General features: G+C 33.8%; 1 protein-coding gene across 1 annotated transcript in view; it reads right to left on the reverse strand.

The window, feature by feature from the left end:
• The window catches only part of LOC106572677 (angiopoietin-1 receptor), a 96955-nt gene that overhangs the window by 34672 nt on the left and 39020 nt on the right, over nucleotides 1-23263 (reverse strand). Inside the window, exons 6-9 of the mRNA XM_082957020.1 lie at nucleotides 22208-22339; nucleotides 15499-15636; nucleotides 1672-1797; nucleotides 1398-1543 (exon numbers count right to left, since the gene is read on the reverse strand). Coding sequence (XP_082813146.1) covers nucleotides 1398-1543; nucleotides 1672-1797; nucleotides 15499-15636; nucleotides 22208-22339 — 542 coding nt within the window. The remainder of the gene's footprint in view (nucleotides 1-1397; nucleotides 1544-1671; nucleotides 1798-15498; nucleotides 15637-22207; nucleotides 22340-23263) is intronic.

Below are 23263 nucleotides of genomic sequence, written 5' to 3' on the forward strand. Positions count from 1 at the left end.
AGTTGACAAGACAGTACTAACTGATCTGGGACCAGACTACCTCTTACATAGCCTGGGAGTGACAATGACCGTAGGAGTTGACAAGACAGCACTAACTGATCTGGGACCAGACTACCACTTACATAGCCTGGGAGTGACAATGACCGTAGGAGTTGACAAGACAGCACTAACTGATCTGGGACCAGACTACCACTTACATAGCCTGGGAGTGACAATGACCGTAGGAGTTGACAAGACAGTACTAACTGATCTGGGACCAGACTACCACTTACATAGCCTGGGAGTGACAATGACCGTAGGAGTTGACAAGACAGCACTAACTGATCTGGGACCAGACTACCACTTACATAGCCTGGGAGTGACAATGACCGTAGGAGTTGACAAGACAGCACTAACTGATCTGGGACCAGACTACCACTTACATAGCCTGGGAGTGACAATGACCGTAGGAGTTGACAAGACAGCACTAACTGATCTGGGACCAGACTACCACTTACATAGCCTGGGAGTGACAATGACCGTAGGAGTTGACAAGACAGCACTAACTGATCTGGGACCAGACTACCTCTTACATAGCCTGGGAGTGACAATGACCGTAGGAGTTGACAAGACAGTACTAACTGATCTGGGACCAGACTACCTCTTACATAGCCTGGGAGTGACAATGACCGTAGGAGTTGACAAGACAGCACTAACTGATCTGGGACCAGACTACCACTTACATAGCCTGGGAGTGACAATGACCGTAGGAGTTGACAAGACAGCACTAACTGATCTGGGACCAGACTACCACTTACATAGCCTGGGAGTGACAATGACCGTAGGAGTTGACAAGACAGTACTAACTGATCTGGGACCAGACTACCACTTACATAGCCTGGGAGTGACAATGACCGTAGGAGTTGACAAGACAGCACTAACTGATCTGGGACCAGACTACCACTTACATAGCCTGGGAGTGACAATGACCGTAGGAGTTGACAAGACAGCACTAACTGATCTGGGACCAGACTACCACTTACATAGCCTGGGAGTGACAATGACCGTAGGAGTTGACAAGACAGCACTAACTGATCTGGGACCAGACTACCACTTACATAGCCTGGGAGTGACAATGACCGTAGGAGTTGACAAGACAGCACTAACTGATCTGGGACCAGACTACCACTTACATAGCCTGGGAGTGACAATGACCGTAGGAGTTGACAAGACAGCACTAACTGATCTGGGACCAGACTACCACTTACATAGCCTGGGAGTGACAATGACCGTAGGAGTTGACAAGACAGCACTAACTGATCTGGGACCAGACTACCACTTACATAGCCTGGGAGTGACAATGACCGTAGGAGTTGACAAGACAGCACTAACTGATCTGGGACCAGACTACCACTTACATATATTCTGGTTGTGTCTGGTTTGAGTAGGATGATCTCTCTATGTAATGGTGCTGGTCGGCCCGTGGCGCTACAGTTGACGATGTGGTGAATCCCAGCGTTCAACTCTGTGTCGATCAGGTTACTGACCACAACAGGCGCCCTGTCTATAAGCAACATCCTCATCAACAACAACATCATCAACAACATCATCAACAATCAATCAATCATTCAATTCAATCCATCAATCAATCAGCTTGAACTTACGTTTTTAAAAACCTTTAAAATCGTTTACCTTCTCTTTCACAGCGAGCACCGTGTCGTCCCTTACACACACAGCCACGGAAACGGTCGCACTTTCCCATGTCACCACACTCACACGTCAGCCTGCAGCCAGCCCCATAGAACCCTGGACCACAAGCTGGAGGCACAGGGACAAGACAGTACATCTAGAACTGGCAGTCCAGCCATTGACCAACCAGATATCATACAGTACAATAGGATAGGATACAATACATTAGAATCTGATACAATACAATAAAACCCAATAGTATACAATCTGATGCAATCAAATCCAATAGGATACAATACGATACAATTAAATCCAATAGGATACAGTACAAGACATTAGAATCTGATACAATACAATCCAATAGGATACAATTAAATCCAATAAGATACAATATGATACAATACAAGACATTAGAATCTGATACAATAAAATCCAATAGGATACAATATGATACAATTCGAATTGATTGATTAAAAACCTTTACTGCCCCGAAGGGAATCTGTTTACAATAGGACACAATACAATAGGATACAATAGGATATAATAGGATACGATACAATAGGATACAATAGGATACGATACAATAGGATACGATACAATAGGATACAATACAATATGATACAATACAATAGGATACAATAGGATATAATAGGATACAATAGGATACAATACAATAGGATACGATAGGATACAATACAATAGGATACAATAGGATACAATAGGATACAATAGGATACAATACAATAGGATACAATACAATAGGATACAATAGGATACAATAGGACACAATACAATAGGATACAATAGGATACAATAGGATACGATACAATAGGATACAATAGGATACGATACAATAGGATACGATACAATAGGATACAATACAATATGATACAATACAATATGATACAATACAATATGATACAATACAATACAATACAATACAATACAATAGGATACAATAGGATACAATAGGACACAATACAATAGGATACAATAGGATACAATAGGACACAATACAATAGGATACAATAGGATACGATACAATAGGATACGATACAATAGGATACAATAGGATACAATACAATATGATACAATACAATACAATACAATATGATACAATACAATAGGATACAATAGGATACAATAGGCTACAATAGGATACAATAGGATACAATAGGATACAATAGGATACGATAGGATACAATAGGATACAATAGGATACAATAGGATACGATAGGATACAATATGATACGATAGGATACAATATGATACGATAGGATACAATAGGATACAATAGGATATGATAGGATACAATAGGATACAATAGGATACAATAGGATACAATAGGATACAATATGATACGATAGGATACGATAGGATACAATATGATACGATAGGATACAATAGGATACAATAGGATACAATACAATAGGATACAATACAATAGGATACAATAGGATACAATAGGATACAATACAATAGGATACAATACGATACAATAGGATACAATAGGATACAATAGGATACAATAGGATACAATACAATACTGTCCATGGATCTGAAAACAGGGCTGAAACATTGTATAGGGGCCACTGTCCATGGATCTGAAAACAGGGCTGAAACATTGTATAGGGGCCACTGTCCATGGATCTGAAAACAGGGCTGAAACATTGTATAGGGGCCCCTGTCCATGGATCTGAAAACAGGGCTGAAACATTGTATAGGGGCCCCTGTCCATGGATCTGAAAACAGGGCTGAAACATTGTATAGGGGCCACTGTCCATGGATCTGAAAACAGGGCTGAAACATTGTAGCAAAGACATTGATACAGAAGATCAGAATAGAAACCACACTGACACATTTTGTCAGATGATTCAGGTTGCTGGTCCATGTCTATAATGTTAACACTGGGTTCAGGTTACTGGTCCATGTCTATAACACTAGACTCAGGTTACTGGTCCATGTCTATAATGTTAACACTAGACTCAGGTTACTGGTCCATGTCTATAATGTTAACACTGGGTTCAGGTTACTGGTCCATATCTATAATGTTAACACTAGACTCAGGATACTGGTCCATGTCTATAATGTTAACACTGGGTTCAGGTTACTGGTCCATGTCTATAATGTTAACACTAGACTCAGGTTACTGGTCCATGTCTATAATGTTAACACTAGACTCAGGTTACTGGTCCATGTCTATAATGTTAACACTGGGTTCAGGTTACTGGTCCATGTCTATAATGTTAACACTAGACTCAGGATACTGGTCCATGTCTATAATGTTAACACTGGGTTCAGGTTACTGGTCCATGTCTATAATGTTAACACTAGACTCAGGATACTGGTCCATGTCTATAATGTTAACACTAGACTCAGGTTACTGGTCCATATCTATAACACTAGACTCAGGTTACTGGTCCATGTCCATAATGTTAACACTAGACTCAGGATACTGGTCCATGTCTATAATGTTAACACTAGACTCAGGTTACTGGTCCATGTCTATAATGTTAACACTGGGTTCAGGTTACTGGTCCATGTCTATAATGTTAACACTAGACTCAGGATACTGGTCCATGTCTATAATGTTAACACTGGGTTCAGGTTACTGGTCCATGTCTATAATGTTAACACTGGGTTCAGGTTACTGGTCCATGTCTATAATGTTAACACTGGGTTCAGGTTACTGGTCCATGTCTATAATGTTAACACTAGACTCAGGTTACTGGTCCATGTCTATAATGTTAACACTGGGTTCAGGTTACTGGTCCATGTCTATAATGTTAACACTGGGTTCAGGTTACTGGTCCATGTCTAACTTAACACTAGACTCAGGATACTGGTCCATGTCTATAATGTTAACACTAGACTCAGGTTACTGGTCCATGTCTATAATGTTAACACTAGACTCAGGTTACTGGTCCATGTCTATAATGTTAACACTAGACTCAGGTTACTGGTCCATGTCTATAATGTTAACACTAGACTCAGGTTACTGGTCCATGTCTATAATGTTAACACTAGACTCAGGTTACTGGTCCATGTCTATAATGTTAATACTAGACTCAGGTTACTGGTCCATGTCTATAATGTTAACACTAGACTCAGGTTACTGGTCCATGTCTATAATGTTAACACTGGGTTCAGGTTACTGGTCCATGTCTATAATGTTAACACTAGACTCAGGATACTGGTCCATGTCTATAATGTTAACACTAGACTCAGGTTACTGGTCCATATCTATAACACTAGACTCAGGTTACTGGTCCATGTCTATAATGTTAACACTAGACTCAGGTTACTGGTCCATATCTATAACACTAGACTCAGGTTACTGGTCCATGTCCATAATGTTAACACTAGACTCAGGATACTGGTCCATGTCTATAATGTTAACACTAGACTCAGGTTACTGGTCCATGTCTATAATGTTTACACTAGACTCAGGTTACTGGTCCATGTCTATAATGTTAACACTAGACTCAGGTTACTGGTCCATATCTATAACACTAGACTCAGGTTACTGGTCCATGTCTATAATGTTAACACTAGACTCAGGTTACTGGTCCATGTCTATAATGTTAACACTAGACTCAGGTTACTGGTCCATGTCTATAATGTTAACACTGGGTTCAGGTTACTGGTCCATGTCTATAATGTTAACACTGGGTTCAGGTTACTGGTCCATGTCTATAATGTTAACACTAGACTCAGGATACTGGTCCATGTCTATAATGTTAACACTAGACTCAGGTTACTGGTCCATGTCTATAATGTTAACACTAGACTCAGGTTACTGGTCCATGTCTATAATGTTAATACTAGACTCAGGTTACTGGTCCATGTCTATAATGTTAACACTAGACTCAGGTTACTGGTCCATGTCTATAATGTTAACACTGGGTTCAGGTTACTGGTCCATGTCTATAATGTTAACACTAGACTCAGGATACTGGTCCATGTCTATAATGTTAACACTAGACTCAGGTTACTGGTCCATATCTATAACACTAGACTCAGGTTACTGGTCCATGTCTATAATGTTAACACTAGACTCAGGTTACTGGTCCATATCTATAACACTAGACTCAGGTTACTGGTCCATGTCCATAATGTTAACACTAGACTCAGGATACTGGTCCATGTCTATAATGTTAACACTAGACTCAGGTTACTGGTCCATGTCTATAATGTTTACACTAGACTCAGGTTACTGGTCCATGTCTATAATGTTAACACTAGACTCAGGTTACTGGTCCATATCTATAACACTAGACTCAGGTTACTGGTCCATGTCTATAATGTTAACACTAGACTCAGGTTACTGGTCCATGTCTATAATGTTAACACTAGACTCAGGTTACTGGTCCATGTCTATAATGTTAACACTAGACTCAGGTTACTGGTCCATGTCTATAATGTTAATACTAGACTCAGGTTACTGGTCCATGTCTATAATGTTAACACTAGACTCAGGTTACTGGTCCATGTCTATAATGTTAACACTAGACTCAGGTTACTGGTCCATGTCTATAATGTTAACACTGGGTTCAGGTTACTGGTCCATGTCTATAATGTTAACACTGGGTTCAGGTTACTGGTCCATGTCTATAATGTTAACACTAGACTCAGGTTACTGGTCCATGTCTATAATGTTAACACTGGGTTCAGGTTACTGGTCCATGTCTATAATGTTAACACTAGACTCAGGTTACTGGTCCATATCTATAACACTAGACTCAGGTTACTGGTCCATGTCTATAATGTTAACACTAGACTCAGGTTACTGGTCCATGTCTATAATGTTAACACTAGACTCAGGTTACTGGTCCATGTCTATAATGTTAACACTAGACTCAGGTTACTGGTCCATGTCTATAATGTTAACACTGGGTTCAGGTTACTGGTCCATGTCTATAATGTTAACACTGGGTTCAGGTTACTGGTCCATGTCTATAATGTTAACACTAGACTCAGGATACTGGTCCATGTCTATAATGTTAACACTAGACTCAGGTTACTGGTCCATGTCTATAATGTTAACACTAGACTCAGGTTACTGGTCCATGTCTATAATGTTAATACTAGACTCAGGTTACTGGTCCATGTCTATAATGTTAACACTAGACTCAGGTTACTGGTCCATGTCTATAATGTTAACACTGGGTTCAGGTTACTGGTCCATGTCTATAATGTTAACACTAGACTCAGGATACTGGTCCATGTCTATAATGTTAACACTAGACTCAGGTTACTGGTCCATATCTATAACACTAGACTCAGGTTACTGGTCCATGTCTATAATGTTAACACTAGACTCAGGTTACTGGTCCATATCTATAACACTAGACTCAGGTTACTGGTCCATGTCCATAATGTTAACACTAGACTCAGGATACTGGTCCATGTCTATAATGTTAACACTAGACTCAGGTTACTGGTCCATGTCTATAATGTTTACACTAGACTCAGGTTACTGGTCCATGTCTATAATGTTAACACTAGACTCAGGTTACTGGTCCATATCTATAACACTAGACTCAGGTTACTGGTCCATGTCTATAATGTTAACACTAGACTCAGGTTACTGGTCCATGTCTATAATGTTAACACTAGACTCAGGTTACTGGTCCATGTCTATAATGTTAACACTAGACTCAGGTTACTGGTCCATGTCTATAATGTTAATACTAGACTCAGGTTACTGGTCCATGTCTATAATGTTAACACTAGACTCAGGTTACTGGTCCATGTCTATAATGTTAACACTAGACTCAGGTTACTGGTCCATGTCTATAATGTTAACACTGGGTTCAGGTTACTGGTCCATGTCTATAATGTTAACACTGGGTTCAGGTTACTGGTCCATGTCTATAATGTTAACACTAGACTCAGGTTACTGGTCCATGTCTATAATGTTAACACTGGGTTCAGGTTACTGGTCCATGTCTATAATGTTAACACTAGACTCAGGATACTGGTCCATGTCTATAATGTTAACACTAGACTCAGGTTACTGGTCCATATCTATAACACTAGACTCAGGTTACTGGTCCATGTCTATAATGTTAACACTAGACTCAGGTTACTGGTCCATATCTATAACACTAGACTCAGGTTACTGGTCCATGTCCATAATGTTAACACTAGACTCAGGTTACTGGTCCATGTCTATAATGTTAACACCAGACATAGTATCCTCCTCCTGTTAGCACCATTCATTAAACGTTAGTGGATGAAACGAATCAAAAGTAACTTTAATATCATCTATGATGAGTTACAGGTGCTAAGACAATGCCACTTTATGTCCCATATATCATGGGCAAGAGAGGCTCTAACGATGGGAATTCCAAATCACAACACGAAGTGTATTCATTAAAAAGGAAATATGAGCACTATACACGTCGCGCCTTGGTCCCCTTTAGACGACCCACATGACAATACAATACAATACAATACAATACAATACATATGATACAAATACAATACAATACAATACAATACAATACAAGACAATACAATACAATACAATACATATGATACAATACAATACAATACATATGATACAATACAATACAATACAATACGATACAATACAATACAATACATATGATACAATACAATACAATACAATACGATACAATACGATATGATACAAATACAATACAATACAATACAATACATATGATACAATACAATACAATACATACAATACAATACAATACAATACATATGATACAATACGATACAATACAATACAATACAATACAATATGATACAATACAATACAATATGATACAATACGATATGATACAAATACAATACAATACAATACAATACAATACGATACAATATGATACAAATACATATGATACAATACGATACAATACAATACAATACGATACAATACAATATGATACAATACAATACAATATGATACAATACAATACAATATGATACAATACGATACAATACAATACAATATGATACAATACAATACAATACAATACAATATGATACAATACAATATGATACAATACAGTACGATACGACGCAATACAATACAATATGATACAATACAATACAATGTGATACAATACAATATGATACAATACAATACAATACATACAATACAATACAATACATATGATACAAATACAATACAATACAATACAATACGATACAATACAATATGATACAATACAATACAATACATACAATACAATACAATACATATGATACAAATACAATACAATACAATACAATACAAGACAATACAATACAATACAATACATATGATACAATACAATACAATACATATGATACAATACAATACAATACAATACGATACAATACAATACAATACATATGATACAATACAATACAATACAATACGATACAATACGATATGATACAAATACAATACAATACAATACAATACATATGATACAATACAATACAATACATACAATACAATACAATACATATGATACAATACGATACAATACAATACAATACAATACAATATGATACAATACAATACAATATGATACAATACGATATGATACAAATACAATACAATACAATATAATACAATACAATACGATACAATACGATACAAATACATATGATACAATACGATACAATACAATACAATACAATACGATACAATACAATATGATACAATACAATACAATATGATACAATACAATACAATATGATACAATACGATACAATACAATACAATATGATACAATACAATACAATACAATACAATATGATACAATACAATATGATACAATACAGTACGATACGACGCAATACAATACAATATGATACAATACAATACAATGTGATACAATACAATATGATACAATACAATACAATACAATATGATACAATACATTACAATGTGATACAATACAATATGATACAATACAATACAATGTGATACAATACAATATGATACAATACAATACAATACAATATGATACAATACAATACAATGTGATACAATACAATATGATACAATACAATACAATACAATATGATACAATACATATGATACAATACAATACAATACAATACATATGATACAAAACAATACAATACGATATGATACAATACAATATGATGCAATACAATACAATATGATACAATACAATACAATATGATACAATACAATACAATATGATACAATACAATACAATATAATACAATACAATACAATACGATACAATATGATACAATACAATACAATACGATACAATACAATACAATACAATACGATACAATACAATGTGATACAATACAATACGATTCAATACAATACAATACGATATGATACAATACAATACAATATGATACAATATGATACAATACAATATGATACAATACAATACAATATGATACAATACAATACAATACAATACAATATGATACAATACAATACAATACGATACAATATGATACAATACAATACAATATGATACAATACAATACAATATGATACAATACAATACAATATGATACAATACAATACGATACAATACAATACAATACAATACAATACAGCATGATACAATACAATACAATATGATACAATACAATACAATATGATACAATACAATACAATATGATACGATACAATACAATACAATATGATACAATACAATATAATATGATACAATACAATACAATATGACACAATACAATACAATACGATACAATACAATACAATACAATATGATACAATACAATACAATAAAATACAATACGATACATAGGATACAATACAATACAAAACAATATGATACAATACAATATGATACAATACAATACAATACATACAATACAATACAATACATATGATACAATACGATACAATACAATACGATACAATACAATACAATATGATACAATACAATACAATATGATACAATACGATATGATACAAATACAATACAATACAATACAATACAATACAATACGATACAATACGATACAAATACATATGATACAATACGATACAATACAATACGATATGATACAAATACAATACAATACAATACAATACAATACAATACGATACAATACGATACAAATACATATGATACAATACGATACAATACAATACAATACGATACAATACAATATGATACAATACAATACAATATGATACAATACAATACAATATGATACAATACGATACAATACAATACAATATGATACAATACAATACAATACAATACAATACAATATGATACAATACAATATGATACAATACAGTACGATACGACGCAATACAATACAATACAATATGATACAATACAATACAATGTGATACAATACAATATGATACAATACAATACAATACAATATGATACAATACAATACAATGTGATACAATACAATATGATACAATACAATACAATGTGATACAATACAATATGATACAATACAATACAATACAATATGATACAATACAATACAATGTGATACAATACAATATGATACAATACAATACAATACAATATGATACAATACAATACATATGATACAATACAATACAATACAATACATATGATACAATACAATACTATACGATATGATACAATACAATATGATGCAATACAATACAGTTTGATACAATACAATACAATATGATACAATACAATACAATATGATACGATACAATACAATATGATACAATACAATACATATGATACAATACAATACAATTCAATACAATACAATACGATATGATACAATACATTACAATATAATACAATACAATACAATACGATACAATATGATACAATACAAAACAATACGATACAATACAATACAATACGATACAATACAATGTGATACAATACAATACGATTCAATACAATACAATACGATATGATACAATACAATACGATACAATATGATACAATACAATATGATACAATACAATACAATACAATATGATACAATACAATACAATACAATACAATATGATACAATACAATACAATACGATACAATATGATACAATACAATACAATATGACACAATACAATACAATATGATACAATACAATACAATATGATACAATACAATACGATACAATACAATACAATACAATACAGCATGATACAATACAATACAATATGATACAATACAATACAATATGATACAATACAATACAATACAATATGATACGATACAATACAATACAATATGATACAATACAATACAATATGACACAATACAATACAATACGATACAATACAATACAATACAATATGATACAATACAATACAATATGATACAATACGATACATATGATACAATACAATACAAAACAATATGATACAATACAATATGATACAATACAATACAATATAATACAATATGATACAATACAATACAATATGATACAATACAATACAATATGATACAATACAATATGATACAATACAATATGATACAATGCAATACAATACAATACAATACAATACAATACAATACAATACAATACAATACAATACAATACATATGATACAATACAATACAATACGATACAATACAATACAATACAATACAATACGATACAATACGATATGATACAATACGATACAATACAATACAATACAATACAATACTATACTATACGATACAATACAATACAATACAATACAATACGATACGATATGATATGATACAATACAATACAATACAATACGATACAATACGATATGATACAAATACAATACAATACAATACATATGATACAATACAATACAATACATACAATACAATACAATACATATGATACAATACGATACAATACAATACAATACAATACGATACAATACATATGATACCATACGATATGATACAAATACAATACAATACAATACAATACAATACAATACAATACAATACAATACAATACAATACAATATGATACAATACAATACAATATGATACAATACAATACAATACGATACAATACAATACAATACAATACAGCATGATACAATACAGCATGATACAATATAATACAATATGATACAATACAATACAATATGATACAATACAATACAATATGATATAATACAATACAATACAATACAATATGATACAATACAATACAATATGATACAATACAATACAATATGACACAATACAATACAATATGATACAATACAATACAATACATATGATACAATACAATACAATACAATATGATACAATACAATACAATATGATACAATACAATACAATACAATACAATACAGCATGATACAATACAATACAATATGATACAATACAATACAATATGACACAATACAATACAATATGATACAATACAATACAATACATATGATACAATACAATACAATACAATATGACACAATACAATACAATATGATACAATACAATACAATACAATACAATACAATACAATACAATACAATACAGCATGATACAATACAATACAATATGATACAATACAATACAATATGATACAATACAATACAATACAATATGATACAATACAATACAATATGATACAATACAATACAATATGATACAATACAATACAATATGACACAATACAATACAATATGATACAATACAATACAATACATATGATACAATACAATACAATACAATATGATACAATTCAATATATTACAATACAATACAATATAATACAATATGATACAATACAATACAATATGATACAATACAATACAATACAATATGATACAATACAATATGATACAATACAATATGATACAATACAATACAATACGATACAATACAATACAGCATGATACAATACAATACAATATGATACAATACAATACAATATGATACAATACAATATAATACAATATGATACAATACAATACAATATGATACAATACAATACAATATGATACAATACAATACAATATGATACAATACAATACGATACAATACAATACAATACAATACAGCATGATACAATACAATACAATATGATACAATACAATACAATATGATACAATACAATACAATATGATACGATACGATACAATACAATACAATACAATATGATACAATATGATACAATATGATACAATACAATACAATATGACACAATTCAATACAATATGATACAATACAATACAATACATATGATACAATACAATACAATACAATATGATACAATACAATATGATACAATACAATACAATACAATATAATACAATATGATACAATACAATACAATATGACACAATACAATACAATATGATACAATACAATACAATACATATGATACAATACAATACAATACAATATGATACAATACAATACAATATGATACAATACAATACAATACAATACAATACAATACAGCATGATACAATACAATACAATATGATACAATACAATACAATATGACACAATACAATACAATATGATACAATACAATACAATACATATGATACAATACAATACAATACAATATGACACAATACAATACAATATGATACAATACAATACAATACAATACAATACAATACAATACAGCATGATACAATACAATACAATATGATACAATACAATACAATATGATACAATACAATACAATACAATATGATACAATACAATACAATACAATATGATACAATACAATACAATATGATACAATACAATACAATATGACACAATACAATACAATATGATACAATACAATACAATACATATGATACAATACAATACAATACAATATGATACAATTCAATATGATACAATACAATACAATATAATACAATATGATACAATACAATACAATATGATACAATACAATACAATACAATATGATACAATACAATACAATATGATACAATACAATACAATACAATATGATACAATACAATATGATACAATACAATATGATACAATACAATACAATACGATACAATACAATACAGCATGATACAATACAATACAATATGATACAATACAATACAATATGATACAATACAATATAATACAATATGATACAATACAATATGATACAATACAATACAATATGATACAATACAATACAATATGATACAATACAATACGATACAATACAATACAATACAATACAGCATGATACAATACAATACAATATGATACAATACAATACAATATGATACAATACAATACAATATGATACGATACGATACAATACAATACAATACAATATGATACAATATGATACAATATGATACAATACAATACAATATGACACAATACAATACAATATGATACAATACAATACAATACATATGATACAATACAATACAATACAATATGATACAATACAATATGATACAATACAATACAATACAATATAATACAATATGATACAATACAATACAATATGATACAATACAATACAATATGATACAATACAATATGATACAATACAATATGATACAATACAATACAATACGATACAATACAATACAATACAATACGATACAATACAATAGGATACAATACAATACAATACAATACGATACAATACAATAGGATACAATACAATACAATAAATATGATACAATACAATACAATACAGTACGATACAATACAATATGATACAATACAATACAATACAATACAATACAATACAGTACGATACAATACAATACAATACAATACAATATTTCTGTCGACTGTCTTGTCAACTCAGCAAAAACCGATCTGGGACCACCAGGCTTAACTGTATTGTCCATTTTCATTGATCATATCAGTGTATCTCAGTACAGAGAATAGCCCCCCCCCTCACCTTCACTACAGTTGAATCCTGTCCAGCCAGTACCACAGGAGCAGCCGTATGGGTCTCTCTGACAGAACACCATGGACCTGCAGTATCCATCTTTACACCGCTCTTTACACGTCCTCCCAAACTTACCCTCGCCACACACTGGGAAATAAATACATATTTTATTACCACACACTGCCCTCGCCAGACACTGGGAAATAAATACATATTTTATTACCACACACTGCCCTCGCCACATACTGGGAAATAAATACATATTTTATTACCACACACTGCCCTCGCCACACACTGGGAAATAAAATCGTATTTTATTACCACACACTGCCCTCGCCACACACTGGGAAATAAATACATATTTTATTACCACACACTGCCCTCGCCACACACTGGGAAATAAATACATATTTTATTACCACACACTGCCCTCGCCAGACACTGGGAAACAATAGTCTTTGACTTCCATGGATACCTCCCAAATGACACCCTATTCCCTATATAAAGCATGTACTACTATGGGCCCTGGTCAAAAGTAGTGCGCTATTATCAAATCTAGTGATATATACTCATAAAAAGTGGTGACTAAGGTGCCAATTGGGATGCAGGCTTTGATTACCAAACACTGCCCTTGTTCACACAGTATAGTTAAGCAAATGAGTGTGTAATTACAGGCTATTCCAGAATTCTAAAGTCCCCCTACCAACATTCCATGTTGATTAGGAAACATTCCAAAGAGCCAGATAACAGACTAAAGCCCTAAACCCCCAGCAGTATAATCAAACAGACCACATTTAGTAAACAATAAAACACATTCCACTATAACACATGCACTACATTCTATCATCTAAAAACGCATTCCGCTATAGCTCCACTACATTCTATAATCTAAAAACGCATTCCACTATAGCTCCACTACATTCTATAATCTAAAAACACATTCCACTATAGCTCCACTACATTCTATCATCTAAAAACACATTCCACTATAGCTCCACTACATTCTATCATCTAAAAACACATTCCACTATAGCTCCACTACATTCTATAATCTAAAAACACATTCCGCTATAGCTCCACTACATTCTATAATCTAAAAACGCATTCCGCTATAGCTCCACTACATTCTATAATCTAAAAACACATTCCGCTATAGCTCCACTACATTCTATAATCTAAAAACACATTCCGCTATAGCTCCACTACATTCTATAATCTAAAAACGCATTCCGCTATAGCTCCACTACATTCTATAATCTAAAAACGCATTCCGCTATAGCTCCACTACATTCTATAATCTAAAAACGCATTCCACTATAGCTCCACTACATTCTATAATCTAAAAACACATTCCGCTATAGCTCCACTACATTCTATAATCTAAAAACGCATTCCGCTATAGCTCCACTACATTCTATAATCTAAAAACACATTCCGCTATAGCTCCACTACATTCTATCATCTAAAAACACATTCCGCTATAGCTCCACTACATTCTATCATCTAAAAACACATTCCGCTATAGCTCCACTACATTCTATAATCTAAAAACACATTCCGCTATAGCTCCACTACATTCTATAATCTAAAAACACATTCCGCTATAGCTCCACTACATTCTATAATCTAAAAACACATTCCACTATAGCTCCACTACATTCTATAATCTAAAAACACATTCCGCTATAGCTCCACTACATTATATAATCTAAAAACGCATTCCACTATAGCTCCACTACATTCTATAATCTAAAAACACATTCCACTATAGCTCCACTACATTCTATAATCTAAAAACGCATTCCACTATAGCTCCACTACATTCTATAATCTAAAAACACATTCCACTATAGCTCCACTACATTCTATAATCTAAAAACACATTCCACTATAGCTCCACTACGTTCTATAATCTAAAAACGCATTCCACTATAGCTCCACTACATTCTATAATCTAAAAACACATTCCGCTATAGCTCCACTACATTCTATAATCTAAAAACACATTCCGCTATAGCTCCACTACATTCTATAATCTAAAAACACATTCCACTATAGCTCCACTACATTCTATAATCTAAAAACGCATTTCACTATAGCTCCACTACATTCTATAATCTAAAAACACATTCCACTATAGCTCCACTACATTCTATAATCTAAAAACACATTCCACTATAGCTCCACTACATTCTATAATCTAAAAACACATTCCGCTATAGCTCCACTACATTCTATAATCTAAAAACACATTCCACTATAGCTCCACTACATTCTATAATCTAAAAACGCATTCCACTATAGCTCCACTACATTCTATAATCTAAAAACACATTCCCATAGGGGCGATTATGGTTTTCAATCAATCAATTCTAACATTGAAAATAATGATAAATAATTTATATAAGATAAATAGGAGTTTTCCAAAACATTAAGAACACCTTCCTAATGTTGAGTTACCCACCCTTTTACCCCTCAGAACAGCCTCAGTTCATCAGGGCATGAACTCTACAAGGTGTCGAAAGCGTTCCACAGGGATGCTGGCCCATGTTGACTCCAATACTTCCCACAGTTGTGTCCAGTTGACTGGATGTCCTTTGGGTGGTGGACCATTCTAGATACACACAGGAAACTGTTGAGCGTGAAAAACCCAGCAGCGTTGCAGTTCTTGACACAAACCGGTGCACCTGGCACCTACTACCATACCCCGTTCAAAGGCACTTAAAATATTTTGTCTTGTCCATTCACTCTCTGAATGGTACACATACACAATCCATGTCTCCAGTTGTCTCAAGGCTTAAAAATCCTTCTTTAACCTGTCTCCTCCCCTTCATCTACACTGATTGAAGTGGATTGAACAAGTGACATCAATAAGGGATCATAGCGTTCACCTGGATTCACCTGGTCAGCCTGTCATGGAAAGAGAAACCCATCTTCTAGGTGCTACTCTGATAACATAATCACAACCTCGACCTACAACTGAGAATACACAGACACGCAGAATTTCCCATAGATATGAGATGTAGGTCTACCAGCCTATTAGATATGAGATGTAGGTCTACCAGCCTATTAGATATGAGATGTAGGTCTATCAGCCTATTAGATATGAGATGTAGGTCTACCAGCCTATTAGATATGAGATGTAGGTCTACCAGCCTATTAGATATGAGATGTAGGTCTATCAGCCTATTAGATATGAGATGTAGGTCTATCAGCCTATTAGATATGAGATGTAGGTCTATCAGCCTATTAGATATGAGATGTAGGTCTACCAGCCTATTAGATATGAGATGTAGGTCTATCAGCCTATTAGATATGAGATGTAGGTCTACCAGCCTATTAGATATGAGATGTAGGTCTACCAGCCTATTAGATATGAGATGTAGGTCTATCAGCCTATTAGATATGAGATGTAGGTCTACCAGCCTATTAGATATGAGATGTAGGTCTACCAGCCTATCAGATATGAGATGTAGGTCTACCAGCCTATTAGATATGAGATGTAGGTTCCTATCAGCCTATTAGATATGAGATGTAGGTCTATCAGCCTATTAGATATGAGATGTAGGTCTACTAGCCTATTAGATATGAGATGTAGGTCTACCAGTCTATTAGATATGAGATGTAGGTCTACCAGCCTATTAGATATGAGATGTAGGTCTATCAGCCTATTAGATATGAGATGTAGGTCTACCAGCCTATTAGATATGAGATGTAGGTCTACCAGCCTATTAGATATGAGATGTAGGTTCCTACCAGCCTATTAGATATGAGATGTAGGTCTACCAGCCTATTAGATATGAGATGTAGGTTCCTATCAGCCTATTAGATATGAGATGTAGGTCTATCAGCCTATTAGATATGAGATGTAGGTCTACCAGCCTATTAGATATGAGATGTAGGTCTATCAGCCTATTAGATATGAGATGTAGGTCTATCAGCCTATTAGATATGAGATGTAGGTCTACCAGCCTATTAGATATGAGATGTAGGTCTACCAGCCTATTAGATATGAGATGTAGGTATACCAGCCTATTAGATATGAGATGTAGGTCTATCAGCCTATTAGATATGAGATGTAGGTCTACCAGCCTATTAGATATGAGATGTAGGTCTACCAGCCTATTAGATATGAGATGTAGGTCTACCAGCCTATTAGATATGAGATGTAGTCCTACCAGCCTATTAGATATGAGATGTAGGTCTACCAGCCTATTAGAAATTAGATGTAGGTCTACCAGCCTATTAGATATGAGATGTAGGTCTACCAGCATATTAGATATGAGATGTAGGTCTTCCAGCCTATTAGATATGAGATGTAGGTCTACCAGCCTATTAGATATGAGATGTAGGTTCCTATCAGCCTATTAGATATGAGATATAGGTCTACCAGCCTATTAGATATGAGATGTAGGCCTACCAGCCTATTAGATATGAGATGTAGGTCTACCAGCCTATTAGATATGAGATGTAGGTCTACCAGCCTATTAGATATGAGATGTAGATCTACCAGCCTATTAGATATGAGATGTAGGCCTACCAGCCTATTAGATCTGAGATGTAGGTCTATCAGCCTATTAGATATGAGATGTAGGTCTACCAGCCTATTAGATATGAGATGTAGGTCTACCAGCCTATTAGATATGAGATGTAGGTCTATCAGCCTATTAGATATGAGATGTAGGTCTATCAGCCTATTAGATATGAGATGTAGGTTCCTACCAGCCTATTAGATATGAGATGTAGGTCTACCAGCCTATTAGATATGAGATGTAGGTCTATCAGCCTATTAGATATGAGATGTAGGTCTATCAGCCTATTAGATATGAGATGTAGGTCTATCAGCCTATTAGATATGAGATGTAGGTTCCTACCAGCCTATTAGATATGAGATGTAGACCTACCAGCCTATTAGATATGAGATGTAGGTTCCTATCAGCCTATTAGATAGGAGATGTAGGTCTATCAGCCTATTAGATATGAGATGTAGGTCTACTAGCCTATTAGATATGAGATGTAGGTCTACCAGTCTATTAGATATGAGATGTAGGTCTACCAGCCTATTAGATATGAGATGTAGGTCTATCAGCCTATTAGATATGAGATGTAGGTCTACCAGCCTATTAGATATGAGATGTAGGTCTACCAGCCTATTAGATATGAGATGTAGGTTCCTACCAGCCTATTAGATATGAGATTTAGGTCTACCAGCCTATTAGATATGAGATGTAGGTTCCTATCAGCCTATTAGATATGAGATGTAGGTCTATCAGCCTATTAGATATGAGATGTAGGTCTACCAGCCTATTAGATATGAGATGTAGGTCTATCAGCCTATTAGATATGAGATGTAGGTCTATCAGCCTATTAGATATGAGATGTAGGTCTACCAGCCTATTAGATATGAGATGTAGGTCTACCAGCCTATTAGATATGAGATGTAGGTATACCAGCCTATTAGATATGAGATGTAGGTCTATCAGCCTATTAGATATGAGATGTAGGTCTACCAGCCTATTAGATATGAGATGTAGGTCTACCAGCCTATTAGATATGAGATGTAGGTCTACCAGCCTATTAGATATGAGATGTAGTCCTACCAGCCTATTAGATATGAGATGTAGGTCTACCAGCCTATTAGAAATTAGATGTAGGTCTACCAGCCTATTAGATATGAGATGTAGGTCTACCAGCATATTAGATATGAGATGTAGGTCTTCCAGCCTATTAGATATGAGATGTAGGTCTACCAGCCTATTAGATATGAGATGTAGGTCTACCAGCCTATTAGATATGAGATGTAGATCTACCAGCCTATTAGATATGAGATGTAGGCCTACCAGCCTATTAGATCTGAGATGTAGGTCTATCAGCCTATTAGATATGAGATGTAGGTCTACCAGCCTATTAGATATGAGATGTAGGTCTACCAGCCTATTAGATATGAGATGTAGGTCTATCAGCCTATTAGATATGAGATGTAGGTCTATCAGCCTATTAGATATGAGATGTATGTCTATCAGCCTATTAGATATGAGATGTAGGTCTATCAGCCTATTAGATATGAGATGTAGGTCTATCAGCCTATTGGATATGAGATGTAGGTCTATCAGCCTATTAGATATGAGATGTAGGTCTACCAGCCTATTAAATATGAGATGTAGGTCTATCAGCCTATTAGATATGAGATGTAGGTCTACCAGCCTATTAGATATGAGATGTAGGTCTACCAGCCTATTAGATATGAGATGTAGGTCTATCAGCCTATTAGATATGAGATGTAGGTCTACCAGCCTATTAGATATGAGATGTAGGTCTACCAGCCTATCAGATATGAGATGTAGGTCTACCAGCCTATTAGATATGAGATGTAGGTCTACCAGCCTATTAGATATGAGATGTAGGTCTACCAGCCTATCAGATATGAGATGTAGGTCTACCAGCCTATTAGATATGAGATGTAGGTTCCTATCAGCCTATTAGATATGAGATGTAGGTCTACCAGCCTATTAGATATGAGATGTAGGTCTATCAGCCTATTAGATATGAGATGTAGGTCTATCAGCCTATTAGATATGAGATATAGGTCTACCAGCCTATTAGATATGAGATGTAGGTCTACCAGCCTATTAGATATGAGATGTAGGTCTACCAGCCTATTAGATTGTCTTTTTTACAAAGGCATTTATAGTCAGCATTCATTGGCTTTTTTTTTTACCAGTTTCACAGGTTTGTCCCTTGAAGCCAGGTGTACAAATACACTCTCCTGTCTCATCATGACAGACCCCTCCGTTGGAGCAAACAGGACAGCTGTGTTCACAGCTAGGACCCCACAGGCCAGGCTTGCATTCTAGGATTGAAACAGAGCACTCGTTAGAAAGCAATTGTCTGGCTTGAAAATAATCCTGGACCAAAATGAATGGACGCAATGGATACACTCCATTTAATTGGGTTGAGACAATTATAATTGGTCAGTTGAATTTCCAGCGTAGCTAACAGATAAAAGTTTGACACAAAACTGACGAGGCAAAAACCATGTTGTTTTGAAAGAATAAGGAACATTGTGTAGTACTCCAATAGTATTGTGTAGTACTCCAATAGTATTGTGTAGTACTCCAATAGTATTGTGTAGTACTCCAATAGTATTGTGTAGTACTCCAATAGTATTGTGTAGTACTCCAATAGCATTGTGTAGTACTCCAATAGCATTGTGTAGTACTCCAATAGTATTGTGTAGTACTCCAATAGTATTGTGTAGTACTCCAATAGTATTGTGTAGTACTCCAATAGTATTGTGTAGTACTCCAATAGTATTGTGTAGTACTCCAATAGTATTGTGTAGTACTCCAATAGTATTGTGTAGTACTCCAATAGCATTGTGTAGTACTCCAATAGTATTGTGTAGTACTCCAATAGTATTGTGTAGTACTCCAATAGCATTGTGTAGTACTCCAATAGTATTGTGTAGTACTCCAATAGTATTGTGTAGTACTCCAATAGTATTGTGTAGTACTCCAATAGTATTGTGTAGTACTCCAATAGTATTGTGTAGTACTCAAATAGCATTGTGTAGTACTCCAATAGCATTGTGTAGTACTCCAATAGCATTGTGTAGTACTCCAATAGCATTGTGTAGTACTCCAATAGCATTGTGTAGAAGTAGAACTGCAGTAGTATTGGGTAGTATTCTGTATTGAGTTGTACTGCTGTAGTAGAGTGCAGTAAAACAAAAAAATTTTTTACTAGTCAAGTCAGTTAAGAACAAATTCTTATT

The sequence above is a fragment of the Salmo salar genome, chromosome 01 (assembly GCF_965601325.2).
Source record: "Salmo salar chromosome 01, fSalSal1, whole genome shotgun sequence".
NCBI classification, from domain to species: domain Eukaryota; kingdom Metazoa; phylum Chordata; class Actinopteri; order Salmoniformes; family Salmonidae; genus Salmo; species Salmo salar.